General features: G+C 41.3%; 1 protein-coding gene across 5 annotated transcripts in view; it reads right to left on the bottom strand.

Annotated features, from left to right (window-relative positions):
- LOC125641569 (protocadherin gamma-C5) overlaps positions 1–21,475 on the bottom strand; it is a 426,447-nt gene that overhangs the window by 307,234 nt on the left and 97,738 nt on the right. Inside the window, exon 1 of one of the 5 annotated variants that reach the window (XM_048861704.2) lies at positions 589–3,075. The exons of the other annotated variants lie outside the window; for them this stretch is intronic. Coding sequence (XP_048717661.2) covers positions 589–3,024 — 2,436 coding nt within the window. The 5' untranslated portion in view covers positions 3,025–3,075. Of the gene's footprint in view, positions 1–588; positions 3,076–21,475 lie in introns of those variants that run through there. 5 annotated transcript variants of the gene reach the window in all.

Here is a 21,475-nt window from a genome sequence, read left to right as displayed (position 1 = left end):
CCTACCCCAAAGAGCTCTCTCCAACATTAAAAATAGCAAGAAAAAGCAACCGGTTATACAAACAACTTAGCGTTTCCTTGAGTGAAATAACACCCTATACAGATGCTATGAAAGAAGGAAGAGGTTAAGAAATTGAAGAAAAACTAAAACACTTCTTGTCATAATGACCTCACTCGACTAGCTCCTAAAACAACAATGCAGATAAAGCTCCCAACTACACTCAGAGTAATTCATTCATTAACAACAAGTTTAAAGGACTACCGTAGAGATCACCGACAAGGGTTTGGAGTTATTCGCCAAAGTACAGACAAAAATGGGTGTGGGAAACCAATTTTATGGGTATTTTAATATAACCATTATTTCATAAGAATTTTAACTTGCACATTTAACCAGTAATTCACAAATCCTCTCTGCAATACTTGTCAAATAAGAGAACTAATAAATATATTAAACGTTCTTTTCCTAGGAGTATGGTAATATTCACCACTTAATCACGGTGTTCATTTTAAAAGAAAAAAAAATCTAGTTTTATTTTACTAAAACTTTTCATACTCCAAATAACAAACAGGCATCTAATGCAAAACTCACCTCATCAGGAACACTGATCTCAGATTTGGGTTCGCCGCACTTATTGCTCAGAAATAGCATTCCAGAGTTGTCACTCGAAAGGATACTCTCTGCTATTATAGCCTGGTCGTTTGGTTTTAGAAATTTAAGATCGCTATTTCCGGAGTTTACGGGTAAACATCGGTTATAAGAATATGGTAAAGTCCCGTCGCCATGGTTTGGTGGGAATCTGGCATTGGATTTGGAATACAAACTAGGAGTGAAACACTGGAGAACGGTGTGGTTCATTGATCTTCGAAATTTCATTATAAGAACTGCTAAAATTGTTAACAGGAAAAAAAATGAGATCAGGGCTAAAGCCAGCACCAAGTAGAACTGTAAATCAGACTGAGATTCCGAGTCACCCGATTGGTCGCTCATTTCCGGAAGAGCCTCTTGGAAGTTCTCGGCAAACACCAGGTTGAGAGTCACTGTGGCGGACAGAGGCGGCTGCCCGTTGTCCTTCACCAGGGTGACCAGCCTGTGCTTCACAGCATCTCTGTCCGCAAAGGCGCGGGCTGTCCGGATCTCCCCGCTCTGCAGCCCCATGCTGAAGAGCGACGGGTCCGTGGCCTGGAGCACGTGGTAGGAGAGCCAGGCATTGTGTCCTGAGTCAGCATCCACCGCCACCACCTTAGTCACCAGATAACCTGCCTCGGAGGAGCGAGGGACCATCTCGAATAAGGCGGAGCCATCGGCTCCGAGGGAAGGGTACAGGATGCGAGGGGCGTTATCATTCTGATCCACAATAAACACCCTGACGGTGACATTGCTGCTGAGAGGCGGGGACCCGCCGTCTTGGGCCTTCACTTGCATCTCAAACTCCCGGAATTGCTCGTAGTCCAAGGAGTGCTGCGCATAGATCACTCCGGTCTGGGAGTTAATGGAGATGTAGGAGGAGAGAGGCACCTCTTCGAGGTTGCCGCTCAGGATGGAGTAAGTGACTCGGGCGTTCCGGTCCAGATCCCGGTCTGAGGCTTTTACACTGAAAACAGAGGCCCCCGAGGGATTGTTCTCTGGCACATAGGCGGTGTAGGAAGGTTTCTCAAAGACAGGGACGTTGTCGTTGATATCCGAGATCTGCAACAGGATGGTTTTCTGAGTAGTGAGAGAGGGAGAGCCGTTGTCTGTGGCTGTGATTGTGATAGAATAGTCAGAGATTGTCTCTCTGTCAAGAATATTTTCGGTTACGAGTTTATAAGAATTACTAGAAGAAAGTGTTAATTTTACAGGTAAATTACCTTGCACACCACAGGTAACCTCTCCGTTTTTTCCGGAATCTGGGTCACGGACATTAATGAGAGCCAGGACAGTCCCGGGGGGAGAGTCTTCGGGAACCAGATTGGAGATTATTGTGAAGTCAATCACAGGGGCGTTATCGTTCTCGTCGAGGATCTGTACTCGCACCTTAGAATGAGCGGTCAGACCGCCCCCATCCTTTGCTTCCACGTCCGCCTGATAAAATTTCGCCTCTTCGAAATCCAAAGGACTCGTCACTGTAATTTCACCCGTTCGGGGATCCAGACTGAATAGTTTGCGAGCATTGTCAGGGGCATTGCTGAAAGAGTACATTATTTCTGCATTTAAACCCTCGTCGGTATCAGAAGCTCTCACCTGAAGCACTAAGGAGCCCTTTGGAAGGTTTTCCCTTAGGCTGACTTTGTAGATCTCTTCAGTGAAGACTGGGGGATTGTCATTGGCGTCAGTGACATTAACTCTAACTTGAGCTGTACCAGTTCTGACTGGATCTCCGCCATCCAGAGCCGTCAGGATTAAGTGATGGTATCTCTGCTTTTCCCGGTCCAAAGGTTTCTCCAGTAGCATTTCTGCCTGCTTACTGCCATCCGGGCTTTCTTTCACCGCCAGGGTAAAATACTGATTGAGGCTGAGCTGGTAATTTTGTAGTGAATTGGTGCCGACATCTGGATCTCTTCCCGTTCCTAGTGGAAATCGCGTACCCGGCAGTGTGGATTCAATAATTTCTAAATCAATGTATTCAGTATTGAACCGCGGTGCATTGTCATTAATGTCCTGGATCTCGACATTCATGTGAAAAACATTAAAAGGGTTTTGCACAACCGACTGAAAACTGAGGACACAAAGAGATGCTTCCCCGCATATTCCCTCTCGATCTATCCTTTCATTTACAATCAGGTTTCCATTTTCTGTGTTAGTAGCGAAGTAATGCTTTTCAAAACCAGAGACAACACTAAGCTTTCGCTGAGGCAGTTCTCTCACATTCAGTCCCAAATCCTTGACGAGGTGCCCCACAAGGGAACCTTTGGCCATTTCTTCAGGAATCGAATAACGAATCTGCTCCGAGACCGCCCGGCCGAAGAAAGAGAATAAGAAGGGAAAGAATAGTATTTGCCGTCTGACTGCCGGGTCCGGCTCTCTGTGTCTGGTTTCCTCTCCCATCTTTACTGAATGTCCAGTTTGGTTTATTCTGAACAGTTCCGATATGTGAATTTCTCGTTCGGCTCAAAGAATCCGTGGAAATGACAAACATAAAAAATCACAATTGCCACCCAATTGTCTGCAATAATCCTGAAAAATGACGTATTGTATCAGCGACAGGGCAGGAATATCCTGCTGCTGTTTCTGTTATTTTCGTAGCACCGCAGGAGGCTCCAATGGATCGGCAGCCGCCTCTTCTGGTCGGCCAACGGCGACACGCTGAGTCTTTGCCGAGTAACTGCAGCGTGCAGAATTAATAAACTGAAACTCATTCTCTGTTGTGTACACTTATTTTTAAAAATAACAAATAAAATAAAATAAAATAAAACAAAATAAAATAAAATAGGCATTTTCAGTACCAAAACCTAAACACTCTATCATTATTTAGTATGCAAAATCATATCTCTGACTAAATATGACGTGCATGTAGGAGCGATGGATATGTGAGGATATGTCTTCTAATCGAAATCTAATTCTATGCGAAATTCATTATTAAATGTTTTAAAAACTAATACTAAAAATATAAAAATGCAACATCAAATTCTATGATTCTTTGAGTCTATTTAAATCTCTCGCTTTAAATTCACTGGAATTTCACCAGAGATGGTGTTGCACTTCGGAGTTAGAGGTTTTCTATACAAGGTAGAGAATTTTAAATTGGTATGTAAACGATCCTCAAAGGTACAAGAACTTCCAAAACATTTCACAATTAGATTTTTTCACAAAATTGCTAAGAGCATATTTTCTTGTTTTTTGTTTTATTTGGTTGTTTCTCACTGATATACAGAACACACCTATGTAAATCTAGAAATTTTGTCAGATAATCTATAAAACACATTTTCAGTTTACTTCGAAGGTGAACTTATAAAAAAGGTGAAATATAGTTTTTAATTTTCTGTTAAAAACAGCAGTTAATAACGCTAAACAAAATATATTCTAAATGTTTATATCATAACTGTGCATATATTCTTCTGAAATACACATTATGCCTATCAATGGCTATTAGCCAAGATGGCCAGGGACGCAACCCCATGCTCTGGGTGTCCCTAAACTTCTGACTGCCAGATCACGCAATGATTGTCCCATTTTGCTCATTCTCTCTGAAGCACCTGGCACTAGCCACTGTCAGAAGAGAGAATGCTGGGCTAGATGGACCATTAGTCTGATCCAGTATGGCCATTCTTATCCATTATATCAATCAACTACTTACTCTATGTAATACTTCTTCCTAATAAATTTGTCAAAATATCATGGATATTAAATTCATGATACTTTGACAAATTCAGCATGAAAAATTTTAAGTAACCATTATGAAGATCATTAGAACTATTAGCAAAATTTGGGAGACCGGGCTCTGGGCCAGCAGAGCCGTAAGGGAGCAGTGACGGTGGTGGCAGTGCCCGGGAGCCCAGGCCAGAATGGATCAGTCCAGGCCACTGTGGAGAGCCGAGGACCCTTCACTTGCCATGGGTAGAATACCCCAGCAGGCAGGGACACATGCCAGTGGCTGCTCTCAGGCACCCTAACCTCCCATCCAGGCTTACTTCTCTGTTGCTGCTGGAGCTTGGCGCCTGGCCAGCAGCCACTTCTCCCTCCACTCTGCCTTCAGAGTTGGGCAGCTGGAGAGCAGCAGCTGCTAAGGGGCGGCTACAGGGGGCAGGAAAGGAAAATTTTGGGGTGGCTTAAGCTCCACAAGCCCTCCCCCCAATGTCGCCCCTGCTCTTAACTATCTAGCTAAGCTGACTTAATAACACTACCTACTCAAGCAGCATAGAGTCAAGGTTGATGTAGTTAGGTTGACTCAGTGTCAGTGTAGACACTGTGTTAATTACATTGACTGTTACTGGCTTCCAGGAGATGTCCCCCAGTGCCCCACAGTAACTGCTCTGGTCATGATTGTGAACTCCACTACCAAAGAGCCACATGGACAGGAAGACACGCATCCCCATTAAAGCCCTATGAATTTTTGAAATTCCTTTTCCTGGCTGCCCAGCTTGGCAAGCACACCTAGCAACTTTCCATTGTTGTGTGCAACTGCCCAACTGCCCATGCTGGTTCCATGCTGCAGATGTGCTCCTGTCTGGAGTACACAGGTGGAGTTGGCTCTCCTGGGTTTGTGGGGAGAAGAGGCTGTGCAGGCCAGCTCCAATCCAGCCATAGAAACATTGATATCTATGAGCAGATTCTTGGGACATGGAGGAGAAGGATTACCAGTATTCAGGTGCCATTGCCCTATACACATATAGTCATACCTGTGAACTATCCCCCTCTCATTTCCACAACACTGCCCCCTGGAGCCCCATACTCACCAGGGCTGGTGCTATGACTGGTGCCATACTGTATCAATCCCAAGGAGAAACGACAGGTTTCAGAGTAGCAGCCATGTTAGTCTGTATTCACAAAAAGAAAAGGAGTACTTGTGGCACCTTAGAGACTAACAAATTTATTTGAGCATAAGCTTTCTTGAGCTACTGCTCACTTCATCAGATGCATTCAGGAGAAGTGAGAATTTAGTGCTTAAAATTTATGATGTTCAAGGGGAGTGAGTTCAGTATCCTAAGTTTCAATTTCTGTCTTGAATACCCTGACAATGGTACCTCTGGGTGTTGTATCTGCAGCTGCTGGTATTGTGGCCTTGAGAGTCTCCCTTTCCACACCAGCAGAAGACCAGAGCCAGATAAGGAGGAGAAAGAAGAGGACTTGGAATTACATGTTCCAGGAAATGCTGCAAGCCTGTGCTGCATCAGAGAACATGACCAGGGCCTGGAGGATGATCCTTGGAGATAGCATGGAGAAAGAAAGAGTGGAGAGGAAAAAGGCCTGGGATTCCAAACAGGAAAAGGAGAGGGGGATGCACCTGGACACAATGGGGTTTCTCAGGCAGAAAACAGAGATGCTGTGGACACTGGTAGACCTGCAGCTCCAAGAATCCCATGCTTGCCTCCCTCTGCAGCCCATAGACAACTCAATGTTGGGCCCTTTCTACATCCCCCTTCAACATTCCACATGACGTCGGGGCTGCTGCACTACCCCTACCAGTCCACCTCAGGAGACATTAAAGAAAATCACAGCTGCAAATACACTGACCTGTGAAAGACTTGGTTGGTGTATGTGTACTTGAAAAGGAAATGACAGTTCTTTTCTCTTTATAAGTTGAGTTCCCTTAATTGATTAAGTTTTATAATGTTTTAAATGATTTTTTATTTGCCTGGTTGATGTCACAGAATAAAATTCAATTTTTTGGAACATAATATGTCTTTATTACTTAACAACATATGCAGGCTGGTGATGAGCATGTCTGACACCCAAAAATTTCCTGTTAGTTCATTTTGTCATTAACCATAACATGTTTATCAGACAATATTAATAGGTTCAACAAACATTTAATAGGTTCAACAAACATTAATAGGGTCAACAAACATGTGGACAAGGGGGATCCAGTGGACATAGTGTATTTAGATTTCCAGAAAGCCTTTGACAAGGTCCCTCACCAAAGGCTCTTATGTAAATTAAATTGTCATGGGATAAGAGGGAAGATCCTTTCATGGATTGAGAACTGGTTAAAAGACAGGGAACAAATAGTAGGAATAAATGGTAAATTTTCAGAATGGAGAGGGGTAACTAGTGGTGTTCCCCAAGAGTCAGTCCAAGGACCAATCCTATTCAACTTATTCATAAATGATCTGGAGAAAGGGGTAAACGGTGAGGTGGCAAAGTTTGCAGATGATACTAAACTGCTCAAGATAGTTAAGACTGCAGAACCTCAAAAAGATCTCACAAAACTAAGTGATTGGGCAACAAAATGGTAAATGAAATTTAATGTGGATAAATGTAAAATAATGCACATTGGAAAAAATAACCCCAACTATACATACAATATGATGGGGGCTAATTTAGCTACAGCTAATCAGGAAAGAGATCTTGGAGTCATCGTGGATAGTTCTCTGAAGACGTCCATGCAGTGTGCAGCGGCAGTCAAAAAAGTGAACAGGATGTTAGGAATCATCAAAAAAGGGATAGAGAATAAGATGGAGAATATCTTATTGTCCATGTATAAATCCATGGTATGGCCACATCTTGAATACTGTATACAGATGTGGTCTCATCTCAAAAAAGATATTCTGGCATTAGAAAAGGTTCAGAGAAGGGCAACTAAAATGATTAGGGGTTTGGAACGGGTCCCATGTGAGGAGAGATTAAAGAGGCTGGGACTTTTCAGCTTGGAAAAAAGGAGACTAAGGGGAGATATGATAGAGGTACATAAAATCATGAGGTGTGTGGAGAAAGTGAATAAGGAAAAGTTATTTACTTGTTCCCATAATATAAGAACTAGGGGCCACCAAATGAAATGAATGGGCAGCAGGTTTAAAACAAATAAAAGGAAGTTCTTCTTCACACAGCACACACAGTCAACCTGTGGAACTCCTTGCCTGAGGAGGTTGTGAAGGTGAGGACTATAACAGGGTTTAAAAGAGAACTAGATAAATTCATGGAGGTTGTCTATTAATGGCTATTAGCCAGGATGGGTAAGGAATGGTGTCCCTAGCCTCTGTTTGTCAGAGGGTGGAGATGAATGGCAGGAGAGAGATCACTTGATCATTACCAGTTAGGTTCACTCCCTCTGGGGCACCTGGCATTGGCCACTGTCGGTAGACAGGATACTGAGCTGGATGGACCTTTGGTCTGACCCAGTATGGCCATTCTTATGTTCTTATGTTCGTTGATAATGTTATATTCCTATGCATACAACACTCACTTCAGGATTCATACTGGGCTGCAAAAGAGCAAGGCCAGATAGAACATACTACAGCAATACACACTACTGTGACTCGCTATTTAAATGGTCTTTCAAATCCTCCCTGAGCTACATAGCTCCACACTGAGCTCTTCTTATAGCCCTTTGTCAAGGTTCCTCCCCCACTCTGAACTCTAGGGTACAGATGTGGGGACCTGCATGAAAAACCTCCTAAGCTTATCTTTACCAGCTTAGGTCAAAACTTCCCCAAGGTACAAAATATTACACCCGTTATCCTTGGAATAGCCGCTACCACCACCAAACTAATACTGGTTACTGGGGAAGAGCTGTTTGGACGCGTCCTTCCCCCCAAAATACTTCCCAAAACCTTGCACCCCACTTCCTGGACAAGGTTTGGTAAAAAGCCTCACCAATTTGCCTAGGTGACTACAGACCCAGACCCTTGGATCTTAAGGGCAATGAACAATCCTCCCAACACTTGCACCCCCCCTTTCCTGGGAAATGTTGGATAAAAAGCCTCACCAATTTGCATAGGTGACCACAGACCCAAACCCTTGGATCTGAGAACAATGAAAAAGCATTCAGTTTTTACAAGAAGACTTTTAATAAAAAATAGAAGTAAATAGAAATAAAGAAATCCCCCCTGTAAAATCAGGATGGTAGATATCTTACAGGGTAATTAGATTCAAAAACATAGAGAACCCCTCTAGGCAAAACCTTAGGTTACAAAAAAGATACACAGACAGAAATAGTTATTCTATTCAGCACAATGCTTTTCTCAGCCATTTAAAGAAATCATAATCTAACACATACCTAGCTAGATTACTTACTAAAAGTTCTAAGACTCCATTCCTGTTCTGTCCCTGGCAAGAAGCAGCATACAGACAGACACAGACCCTTTGTTTCTCTCCCTCCTCCCAGCTTTTGAAAGTATCTTGTCTCCTCATTGGTCATTTTGGTCAGGTTCCAGCGAGGTTACCTTTAGCTTCTTAACCCTTTACAGGTGAGAGGAGCTTTCCCCTGGCCAGGAGGGATTTCAAAGGGGTTTACCCTTCCCCTTATATTTATGACACCCTTATATTTGGCTGTTCAAATTCAGCAGACAGCTGCTCCACTTCCACGCTCCACTGCAGTGGAAACTTTCCCCCCTTTTCTTCACAGATATTATGGTAGGACACAGCAGGCAGCCATAACCATTGGAATATTTTTTCCAGTGAGGTCCAATATCATAAGTAAACAACATCAGAGACCCTTCAAATGATCATAGGCACATTCAACTGTCATTTTGCATCTGCTGAGCCTGTAGTTGAAATGCTCCTTGATGCTGTCAAGGTGGCTGGTGTATGGCTTCATGAGCCATTGGAGCAAGCGGTAGGTAGGGTCTCCCAGGATCACTATTGGCATTTTAACTTTCCCAATGGTAATCCTGTGGTCAGGAAAGAAAGTCCCTGCGTACAGCTTTCTGAACAGTTCTGTGTACCTGAAGGTGTGTGTCATGCACCTTCCCTGACCAGCCCACATTGATGTCAGTATATCATGTCATATATATCGTATATCATGGTGATCCACCAGTGATTGTTTTAGCATAGAAAAGTATCCTTTTCTGTCGATGTACTTTGTGGCAAGGTGGGCTGGTGCTAAAATAGAGATATGCATGCCATTTATCGCTGCACCACAGTTTGGAAACTTCATTGCTGCAAAACCATCCACTATGTCCTGTACATTGCCCAGAGTCACAGTCCTGCATGACAACTGCTGCTGTCGTGGATTTCTTGACTCCAAATTGATTCCCGACTGATCAGTAGCAAACTGGTGCTCCAAGTTTCCGCAGTGCAATCACCACTTGCTTCTCAACTGTCAGCATGGCTCTCATTTTGCAGTCCCTGTGCTAGGGGGCTGAACAGATCCAGGAATGTGACCTTGTGCTTTCAAAAGTTCTGCAAGCCACTGCTCATCATCCCAAACCTGCATGACAGTGTGATCCCACCAGTCAGTACTTGTTTCTCAGGCCCAGAACTGGTGCTCCTCCATCTGCAGCTGCTCTGTGAATGCCACCAACAACCTTGAATTGTTTCTTTCTATGTCCCATAGCAAACTAGCCTCCAAGAAATTGGCATGTTTCCAGTGGCTCCACTTGCAGCTCTGCAAATACTGAAGGATCTGGCTCATGACAATAGTGCAGAGATATGCAGGCTCCACGCTTCTGTCACAGATGGTGGACAGCAAGAAGGGATGCATGAGTTTGTGGGGATTTTGAAAAGGGGCACAAAATATTTCAGATGTGCTGATGTAATTATGGGATGGAGAACACTGCATTATGGGAAGTTGAACCCATGCTCCCAGTTACCCTTGTGCCACTTGTTTCAGCCTGTCAAGGTTCCTCCCCAACTCTGAACTCTAGGGTACAGATCTGGGGACCTGCATGAAAACCTCCTAAGCTTACTTTTAACAGCTTAGATTAAAACTTCCCTAAGGTACAAATTAATTTTATCCTTTGTCCTTGGAATAACCACTGCCATCACCAAATTTTAACTGGATTTACTGGGAAATGTAGTTTGGACACGTCTTTCCCCCCAAAATCCTCCCAACCCTTGCACCCCACTTCCTGGGAAAGGTTTGGTAAAAATCCTCACCAATTTGCATAGGTGACCACAGACCCAAACCCTTGGATCTGAGAACAATGAAAAAGCATTCAGTTTTCTTACAAGAAGACTTTTAATAAAAATAGAAGTAAATAGAGGTAAAGGAATCACCTCTGTAAAATCAGGATGGTAGATACCTTACAGGGTAATTAGATTCAAAACATAGAGAATCCCTCTAGGCAAAACCTTAAGTTACAAAAAAGACACACAGACAGAGATAGTCATTCTATTCAGCACAATTCTTTTCTCAGCCATTTAAAGAAATCATAATCTAACACATACCTAGCTAGATTACTTACTAAAAGTTCTAAGACTCTATTCCTGGTCTATCCCCGGCAAAAGCAGCATATAGACAGACACAGACCCTTTGTTTCTCTCCCTCCTTCCAGCTTTTGAAAGTATCTTGTCTCCTCATTGGTCATTTTGCCAGTGAAGTTACCTTTAGCTTCTTAACCCTTTACAGGTGAGAGGATTTTTCCTCTGGCCAGGAGGGATTTTAAAGGTGTTTACCCTTCCCTTTATATTTATGACACAGCCCCATAAGGCATTGGAAAATTTTCCCAAAACACCCTGCACTGGATGGTGGCACACTGTACTGTGGGATAGCAACCCACGGTGCAGTGCACTTTGCATCAATACAAGCACTCCTGGTGATGACACGCACCACTGACACAAGGAGCACACTTTGAACATGCACAAGTCATGTAATATCTGCACCAGCTGTTTGCAGACGTAACTTAGGTTGACATTATTTGTAGTGTAGATATGGCCTTAGTGGATTTGACATTCCTTAAGAATGCAATTCTGGCATTATTTTTATCTAAATTTAGTTACATCATATTCAGACACCAGCTCTCTGTCCAACGTTCTGTCATTCACTAACCTGTAATAATTGTCATCTTACTTTTCAAGTGAAATGTGATATTTTCTGTGATGACATGTGACTTGGCCATTCTGTCCAGTATCATGATCATGCACACTAAAAGGGGCTATAACTGTCCCTGGGGAGCTGTCTGTTAAACAGCTGAGAAGGTATTTCATTGCAACTTCTGGCATGTTATTAATAACATCAGTAATTTGTAACAAAATTCTGCACCGACTGAACTAGCCTCCACTGTCTTGTGCTTGGACTTTCATTTAACAGAATTTGGTATTGTTCTTTAGTTTTAATCTCTCATGTTATAGAATTAATAATGAATATTTGGGAAGCTTTCTGAGGTATTTTAATAAGTGAGTATATTACCTCTGAATACAAATTTTCATCAGGGTCTGTGGCATTTACTGAAACTACTACTGTACATTCTGGCAGGCTTCCCACCACTCTCATTTTCATAGAATTATAGAACTGGACATCTAGTCCAATCCCCTGCACTCATGGCAGGACTAATTATCTAGACAATTCCTGACAGGTGTTTGTCTAACCTGCTCTTAAAAATCTCCAGTGATGGAGATTCCACAACCTCTCTAAGCAATTTATTCCAGTGCTTAACCACCCTGACAGTTAGGAAACTTTTTCCTAATGTCCAATTGGAACAGGGTGTGACTCGCCACCACAGCGCCTCCTGCTGGCTGTCCTGGGAATTAGTTCTCATTTCACCAGAGTGCCCTCGTCTAGTGGTGTCTTGCCCATCGTCACTCCTGTCTCCATGTGCAGGACCCACATCGCTCCCCGGACTGCATCATCCTCTTCTGGACACAGGCCTCTGGCTCTGCCCCACTTGGTTCTTTCCCTCCTTCTGGGGGACCGACAGTCCTTAGTTCAACCACTTGCCGCAGTGGCAAACTGCAGTCCCGATTCTAGCTGCTTGTCTCAGTGGCAAACTGCAGTCCATTCACTGGCCACTCCCCTCAGTGGCAAGTGGGGGCAAGGGGAGATGAGACATGGGCCCGCCCGCTACTCCGGATCCCATCGCAGGGACCCTATAGCTGACAGCCATGTACTGCCCCTCCTCCAACTCTGACATCTCCTTCTCTGGGTAGCTTCCCTGAAGCCCTAGCACCTTCTCTGCTCTTGTATCAGGGCCTCAGTCTGGCAGCCATCAGCCTGGAGCTTTCTTCTACTCTGCTGACCCTACCCAGCACTGCTCTGTCCATGGTGCTCCAGACGTCTAAGCAGCCAGTCCTCCTCCCTCACCCTTCAGGGAGTGACTGCCTCCTCCTCTGCTCAGCGGCCCCTTCTTATATGATCATAGGCTATCAGGGTTAGAATCATAGAATATCAGGGTTGGAAGAGACCTCAGGAGTCATCTAGTCCAACCCCCTGCTCAAAGCAAGACCAATCCCCAATTTTTGCCCCAGATCCCTAAATGACCCCCTCAAGAATTGAACTCACAACCCTGGGTTTAGCAAGCTAATGCTCAAACCACTGACCTATCCCTGGGCCAGCCTGGCCCTAATTGTCTGTTCCAGTAAAACTTCTCCTGATTGGTTGTCACTATAAGCCTTTTCCTCATTGGCTGCCTCTGCATAGCCTCCCCAGGCTTATCTACCAGTGAGGGGCAGCCGCCCCATCACACCAACCTAAACCTCCCTTGCTGCAATTTAAGCCCTTTGCTTCTTGTCCTATCCTCAGAAGTTAAAAAGGACAATTTTTCTTCCTCTTCCTTGTAACAACCTTTTACGTACTTGAAAACTGGTATCATGTACCCTCTCAGTCTTCTCTTTTCCAGACTAAACAAACCCAATTTTTTCAATCTTCCCTCATAGGTCATATTTCCTAGACCAGGGATTGGCAACCTTTGGCACGTGGCCCACCAGGATAAGCTACCTGGCTGGCCGGGCCAGTTTGTTTACTTGCCATGTCCTCAGGTTCGGCTGATCATGGCTTCCACTGGCTGCGGTTTGCTGCTCCAGGCCAATGGGGGCTGTGGGAAGCAGCAGCCAGCACATCCCTCGGCCTGCGCCACTTCCCGCAGCCCCCATTGGCCTGGGATGGTGAACCACGGCCAGTGGGAGCCACAATTGGCCGAACCTGCAGATGCAGCAAATAAATGAACCGGCCTGACCCACCAGGGGGCTTAAAAGTTACCAATCCCTGTCCTGGAACTTTAGTCATTTTTATTGCTCTTCTCTGGACTCTCTAATATGTCCACATCCTTCCTGAAATGAGGCACCCAGAACTGGACACAATCAGGGCTGGATTACCCAGTAGGCAGACTAAACATTTGCTTAGGGCACCAGTAAAGCAGGGTGCACCAAAAAATGAGATTTTTTTTTAAAAAATGTGATATTTGATATTTCAAAAAAAGCATCAAAGTAGTCATCATGGGAAAAATCAGAACTTTGTTAGACTTCTTTACACTCCACTACACACTCTTCCCCTGTTTTTCTGTTCTCTTTTTATTACTTATACCCACCTAAACCAGGGGGGCATCCTACTAACGTAGATGAAATAATACGAGGAAATCAGATCCTGTCATGTATTGCAATAAATTTATGTTTTATTATTGACATATTCTTTTAAGTTATATTCTTGTTGGAGCTTGTGGCTCAGTTTGACCCATTTTTAGCAGACCATATCTCAAAATATGGGAATGCTGGCAAAGGTAACCCATCATACTTATCCAAGACAATATGTGATGAACACATTGGTCTAATGAGTGACAAAGTTCATTCAGCTATTGTGGATGAAATAAGTACTGCTGGGTACTTCAGTTTATCTGTTGACTCTACACCTGATCTTTCCCATATTGATCAATTGAGTATTGTACTAAGATATGTGTCTCCCACAGCTGGAAAACCTGTTGAACAATTTGTAACATTCCTCAGTTTGAAAAGCCACACTGGTGAAGAAATGGCAAATCAAGTACTGCATTATCTGTGCCAAGTTTGCAAAATAGATTTCTCAAAGTACAGAGGTCAATCTTATGACAAAGCTGCCAACATGTCAGGGCATTACCAAGGAATGCAGAAGAACCTTTTAAAACAGAACAAATATGCCATATTCTTACCATGTGCTGCACACTCTCTCAATCTTGTTGGCTGCAGTGCTGTTGATTGTTGTCTAGTGGCAGTAAGTTTTTTCTCAACAGTCCAGTTACTTTATACATTTTTCTCTGCCTTAACACACCTATGGGCAGTTCTTAAAGCATATTTGGGCAATGATCATGTGTTGAAATCTCTTTCTAATACTCGCTGGGAGGCACATGCAGTGACAACAAGTGCAATTCTGGAGTCCTACTCAAAGATTGTGGATGCATTAGAAGTATAGCTGAAGACCAATCACAAAAGGGAGAAACTATATGAGAGGCAGAAAACATTGCAAACAAGATGCAAGAACTAGAGTTTGTATTTATATTGACCATGTGGAATGAAATTTTATGACACTTTTACCACACAAGTCAAGCTCTCCAAGAAAAAGAATTGGATTTGAAAACATGTGCAGTCCTCTGTCAATCATTACACACTTTGAGGAATGATTTTGAAAGATTTGAAGATATATCAAAAAATATCTTGCCTGATACTAACTATAAAGAAGCCCAGTCCCGCAAGCGAATCAGGAAAAAACAAGCAAATGATAGCAGTGCAACAGAAACAGCATTGAATCCTAGAGACAAATTTTGCATATCTACTTACTAAGCTATAATTGATACACTTGAAGTTCATATGAAGAGGAGAGGTGAAGTGTACAAAGAAGTATCAAGTAGATTTTCTTTTCTAAATGATATGGACTTATCTGACGAACAATATTCACAAGGTTCCCAAAAACTAGTTGACTCATACCCTGTTGACTTGAACATCAATCTCTGTCAAGAAGCACGGCAGTTCCACTACTATATGCATGCAAAGTTTAATGAAACAGGAAAAATGAAATTCAGTCACATTGATCTTCATGACACAATATTGAAAGACGGAATACAATGTGTATTTCCAAATGTAGAGATCGCACTACGTATTTTTCTAACATTGATGATTACTAACTGCTCCGCAGAGCGCTCTTTTTCACAGATAAAAAGAATAAAAATCCCACAGAGAACAACAATGTGTCAGGACAGACTTGTTTCACTTTCCTTATTGTGTATGGAAGCGGACATGCTTTGTTGAGTCAGCTTCGATGAACTTATCCAGAATTTTGCAATCAGAAAATCTAGAAAGAAGCTATTTTAATTTCAGCATAAATGTAAGTTATGTGTCATTTTGAAAAATAAAATTTTATTTTATGATATAGTATGGTTTTTATTTTGAATTACATATGGGGGGGCACCATAATCTTTTCAGTGCTTAGGGCCTCTAAAGGTCTTCCTCCGGCCCTGGACACAATACTCCAATTGAGACCTAATCAGAGTGGAAGAATTACTTCTCATGTGTTGCTTACATCACTCCTGCTAATACATCCCAGAATGATGTTTGCTTTTTTTTTTGCAACAGCATTACACTGTTGACTCATATTTAGCTTTTGGTCGACTATGACCCCCAGATCCCTTTTCTGCAGTACTCCTTCCTAGGCAGTCATTTCCCATTTTGTATATGTGCAACTGATTTTTCCTTCCTAAATGGAGTACTTTGCATTTGTCCTTACTGAATTTCACCCTATTTACTTCAGACCATTTCTCCAGTTTGTCCAGATCATTTTGAATTGTAATCCTATGCTCCAAAGCACTTGCAACCCCTCTCATCTTGGTATCAACCACAAACTTTATAAGTGTTTATAAGTATGCCATTATCTAAATCATTGATGAAGATATTGAACAGAACCGGACCCAGAACTGATGCCTGTGGGATCCCACTCATTGTGGCCTTCCAGCATGACTGTGAACCACTGATAACTACTATCTAGGAATGGTTTTCCAACCACTTTTGCATCCACCTTATAGTAGCTCCATCTAGGTTTCATTTCCCTAGTTTGTTTATGAGATGGTCATGCGAGACAGTATCAAAAACTTTACTGAAGTCAAGATATACCACATCTACCACTTCCTCCCCATCTACAAGGCTTGTTACCCTGTCAAAGAAAGCTATCAGGTTGGTTTGACACAATTTGTTTTTGAAAAATCCATGCTCATTGTTACTTATACCCTTATTATCTTCTAGATGTTTGCAAATTGATTGTTTAATTATTTGCTCCATTATCTTTCTGGGTACAGAAGTTAAGCTGACTGGTCTGTAATTTCCTGGGTTGTCCTTATTTCCCTTTTTATAGATGGGCACTATATTTGCCCTTTTCCAGTCTTCTGGAATCTCTCCAGTCTTCCATGACTTGTCAAAGATAATAGCTAATGGCTCAGATATCTCCTCAGTCAGATCCTTGAGTATTCTAGGATGCATTTAATCAGGCTCTAGTGACTTGAAGACATCTAATTTGTCCAAGTAATTTTAACTTGTTCTTTCCCTATTTTAGCCTCTTCTGATCCTACCTCATTTTCACTGGTATTCACTATGTTAGACATCCAATCACCACCAACCTTCCTTGTGAAAACCAAAACAGAGAAGTCATTAAGCACCTCTGCCATTTTATATTCAGGTTGACTAAAAGTTGGCTCCTTGTAAACTGACATGGATCTATCTGCCTAGATCCTGTGACCGGATCCCCACAGTCAGTGGCTGTGAGGATTAAACAATGAACAACCTGGTCCTTCTGGTTCAGAGCTTTCTCCAACACAACTTCTGCATATCGAGCCTCAGGTAAACTGCACATCCAAAGTGAAGCGTTTATTGTCACTGAGATCAAAGCTCTGGAGAAAGATCAATCCCCGCATAAGGATCCTGCGCGTCATCTAGAGGAAACCGCGCTCCGGATGCTGTGATCTCACTTATTTTTAACATAGTTTTTTTTTAATTTGGAGAACCTGGGAGCATTATCATTTATATCCAGAATTTCCTCTTCCGCTCTGTAAAACTACATTCAATTCTCAGCAAAAATTAGTATATTCATCAGACATTTAACGGCTGCAGCTCATATGATGGAAGTGAATAACTTTTCGTATTTATATTTCATAAGAAAATTATAAATATAAAGCTAAATTTGCAACTCTCTGTATCGTGCCTCAAAGGGAAAACTACATTAAAGTATAGTACCCGGAACATATAAATATACAGTCTATAGTGAATAATTAATTCTCGAGCTTGCAGATCTTTTCCCATGGAAAGTGTCACTTGGAGTCATTAGGAATTTTGTTCGAGTAAAGACTTCAGGATTTGGCCTTATTTATTTATATTTATCCAAAAGAACTTGTCTATACTATAGGTATTTACACACATTTTTTAAAAGCTCATACAAGAGAGTTCTTGTGGTTCAATAACCAAAAATAGACCCTTCACCACATTAACTTTTCCCCCCTTCATCTAATTCAGGTGTCCATTTGACCTACCCTCCTAGGGGAAGCCTCATAACATAGACAGGTCATGCAAATTCTTGTAAATCCAGGCTCTGTCAAACTAAGAATAAGGTTCAGAATCCAGAACCCTTCAAATGCCCTCCGATTTGTCCCTCTTCTTTTAATTTGTTATATAAATTATCCTGTTAAACTTTAGCTGCAGTGACTCCACTTATCCAAACTATCACAGTAGCACACTAAGGGAAATAACAATGCCCAAACTAACTCGTAGCTTATTTAGGCCCAAAACAATACTTTAAACTTAATCTAGAAACCAGTTCTATTCCAGTGCAGAGTACAATTGCAATGTGTTCCTTACCAGAATGCCAGGAAATATATGTATATTTGCATTCTGCACTATTGAAGTGTCCCTGTGGTCCTCAAGGGTAGCCCCATGGACACAATGCAATGAAATAATCAAATGTGGAACTGATAAAAGTATAGCTAACTCTGGTGAGATCTTCAAATGAAAAAAACACCACCTCCAAACTTCTTGCCACGTGCAAACAAGCAACCCTCACCTCCACCCGCCCCCCATCCATTGTTGATACTTGTACGTACAGCAATACCGAGCACTCACCATGATCCCAAGCGTGAATTTGACTTATATATAACGGGAACACTCCCCAGTCAAGGCAGTTGATGTAATCTCCCACATTTCTTCCTGTTCTTACAAATCAACAACAGAGTCTTCCTTATCAGTGAGAGTGGACAATTATTTCTACTCGTGATTTGTCACTATTCTTATATTCATTCAGGTATTTCTTCAATCAAAATGTTTAGTTCAGCCCTGAATTTTATTTTCAAACCTTCTGCAGTCACTTTCCAGTTTAAATCTCTTTTCTAGATGGCCACAATCTCATTATTAATGTATTTATTATTTATTATTATTATTATTATTATTAGGGGATAAGTGTGTCCACAAGATGATTTTACCGTCATAGCTATGCTGATATAATTATAACATTATAATTAACAATAGTACACCACACATAATATTATACAATATTCTTATATAATATATATAACCTTATATGTACTATATTACAATTATAGCTGCATAGCTATGCACATAATTTTCCAACTGTAGAGCAAGCCTTTACACAGTCATAGCAAATGAACCTTAAAATATATGAAGAGCGAAACCGATTTCATTTTTCACTATTCTCCCTTCCTTTTCCAACACCACTCCAGATGACTCCGCGCATCTCTCTGAAAGTACCTAAATGCCTAATCATACAACGCTTCCACAACTGGACATGAACATTTAGATGAGAAACCTCACTAACCGCCTTTGATTTAAATCCATCCTATCACTATGCAATCAGCCCCTGGGTCAGCACACTTCTTATAAAAAACCTTTTCTACAGAGAATATTTCCAGGGTGAAGAACTCTAGTTAGAACCCGTCGCTAACTTTTAACTGTCTAACATCTTCCGGTTAATAGGAACGCTTTACAGTTTATTTTAACTTTGTGCTTTTATCGCTAAATCCGCCCATGGTTGAAAAAAATGTTTTTCAAAAGAACACAGAAAACACCAAAGCAAAACTCGAGCTCAGACTTTCCATTCTCAATCTAGACATTAAAAAGTAATATATTTTACCTTGGATTTAGGCATTATTCTCTATATAGCATTTCATCTCATATAAATCCCCATCCTCCATAATGGGATTAAATGCTCATCCATCTGAGGAATTATCTCCGATTCTTATGAAAGACTCTTACGCAGTGATATCATAAGCAAGAATAAGAGTTATTTAAACTGAAAAATACTCTAAGGCAGCCTGGAGTGGGCAATAAATTGCCAGCGCAAGAGATCTCTTTTATACCCAAGTCATTCTGAGCAATTGTTTTGTGTTTTGTGCTATGTAAATTGCCAAGGAAATCTGCTGATTCTGTTCCAGAACTTCTGATCCACACTGGTAAACAGCGACTCTCATATTTTCAATCATAAACTGAAGTATACTGTCTTACATTTAGTTTTTAACAAAATTTGTTCTGCCTTCGTAATATAAAATCCATATCAAGTTCTAGATTCATCCTCAAAATATTTCACTTCTTCAGACAAGGGATGAGGACTTTCATATTTTCCTAGAGAAGGAGCTGAGGAAGCTTTCAGATTGGCCAAAAATTTTCTGAAAATATTGGAAAATATCACAGCGAATGCAAGAAAACCCAGGGAGCACCCGAGGCACAGTAGTCACTCAGTGCACCGAGAAAAATAGAAGCTTCCTCGTAGTTTTAATAACTGAGGTGATTATTACAAGATATAAAAGAGATGGAAAATGAATTTTAATGAAACTCAATAAACTTGAAGTGGTTGTTTCCTTCCGGAACGTTGGTAGATAATATTATTTTTGCATTGTCGTATTCCTCTCTAATTAATCTACAACACGTTAGGAAACAAAATTATAAATTGGTTAATCTGTGAGTGACATTTCAGTTTAACTATGAGATTGTAAATATATTTACCACGCTGGTCTTTTGTCACATTTAGAGTTTTAATGTCGCATTTTTTTGTTTCACTAAATGCAGAAAAATGAACGTGGAGCCTTCCAATGCCTCTACCCGCAAAGTATATACCAGGCAAGTGAAAAAATTCAAGATGAAAACTCTTGCGTATGAAAAAAATGTAAGTTTTCAATATAAAATTCTCAATATAAGAAAAGACCAGAGTAGCGCCTAAAGCGTACCAAAATATTATGGAGCGATAAAGCTATCTTATAAATAAATAAATAAATAAATAAATAAATAAAGCACTCAAAGAGCGGGCAAATGTGGAACAGATTTCTTTCTTTCTTTCTTTCTTTCTTTCTTTCTTTCTTTCTTTCTTTCTTTCTTTCTTTCTTTCTTTCTTTCTTTCTTTCTTTCTTTCTTTCTTTCTTTCTTTCTTTCCAGATGCAGACAATTGCTAAAAATGATCTGGGAAAAAATTGCCAATACTTTTTCAAAGAGAGGCAGAAAAAGCCTTTGCTCACAGCGCTCAGACTGTTTTGGCTGAATAATTTCAATATCATATGTTATTCTATTTAAGACTTTTTAAATATCTAATTGTGTTGGATCGTTTAAAAATCAGCTGGCATTCAAAAATTCTGAGGAATCACTATCTGAACAAAAGCAAAGCAAACAGAGGCACAAAAGTACAACCATGAGGAAAAGGAGCATAGATTCTAACTGAAGGATCCATGCATACTCTTCCTTAGTTAGACAAATTCATAAATTCATGGACTATAAAATCAGAGGGTCACATACTCTGACCTCCAGAATTTCACCCATTAATTCCTGAACAACGCCCAATAATTTGTGGTTGAGCTAGTGCAAATATTTTAGAAAAATATCCCATTTCTATTTAAAGATGCCAAATGATGGATAATCTACCACTTTCTTCCGTAAACTGTTCTGATAGTTAATTACACCCACTATTCAATATGTGCACCTTATTTCCACTTTGAATGTATCTAACTTCAACTTCCAGGCACTGGATCTTGTTAAGACTTTGTCTGCTAGCTAAAAGAACCATCTAGTATTATATATCTGCTCCCTATGCAGGTACTTAAAGACCTTGACCAGGTTGCTTACTAACCTTCTCTTCCATGACATAAATAGAATGAGCTCCTTAAGTCTCTCATGTTTTCTAGTTCAGGAAACTCTTGTAGGTCTTTCCTGAAGTGCTCGAGTTTCTTCAACATCCATTTTAATT

Source organism: Caretta caretta, chromosome 8 (genome assembly GCF_965140235.1).
Source record: "Caretta caretta isolate rCarCar2 chromosome 8, rCarCar1.hap1, whole genome shotgun sequence".
Classification (NCBI taxonomy): Eukaryota; Metazoa; Chordata; order Testudines; family Cheloniidae; genus Caretta; species Caretta caretta.
This window is presented reverse-complemented; position numbering and strand designations above follow the sequence as displayed.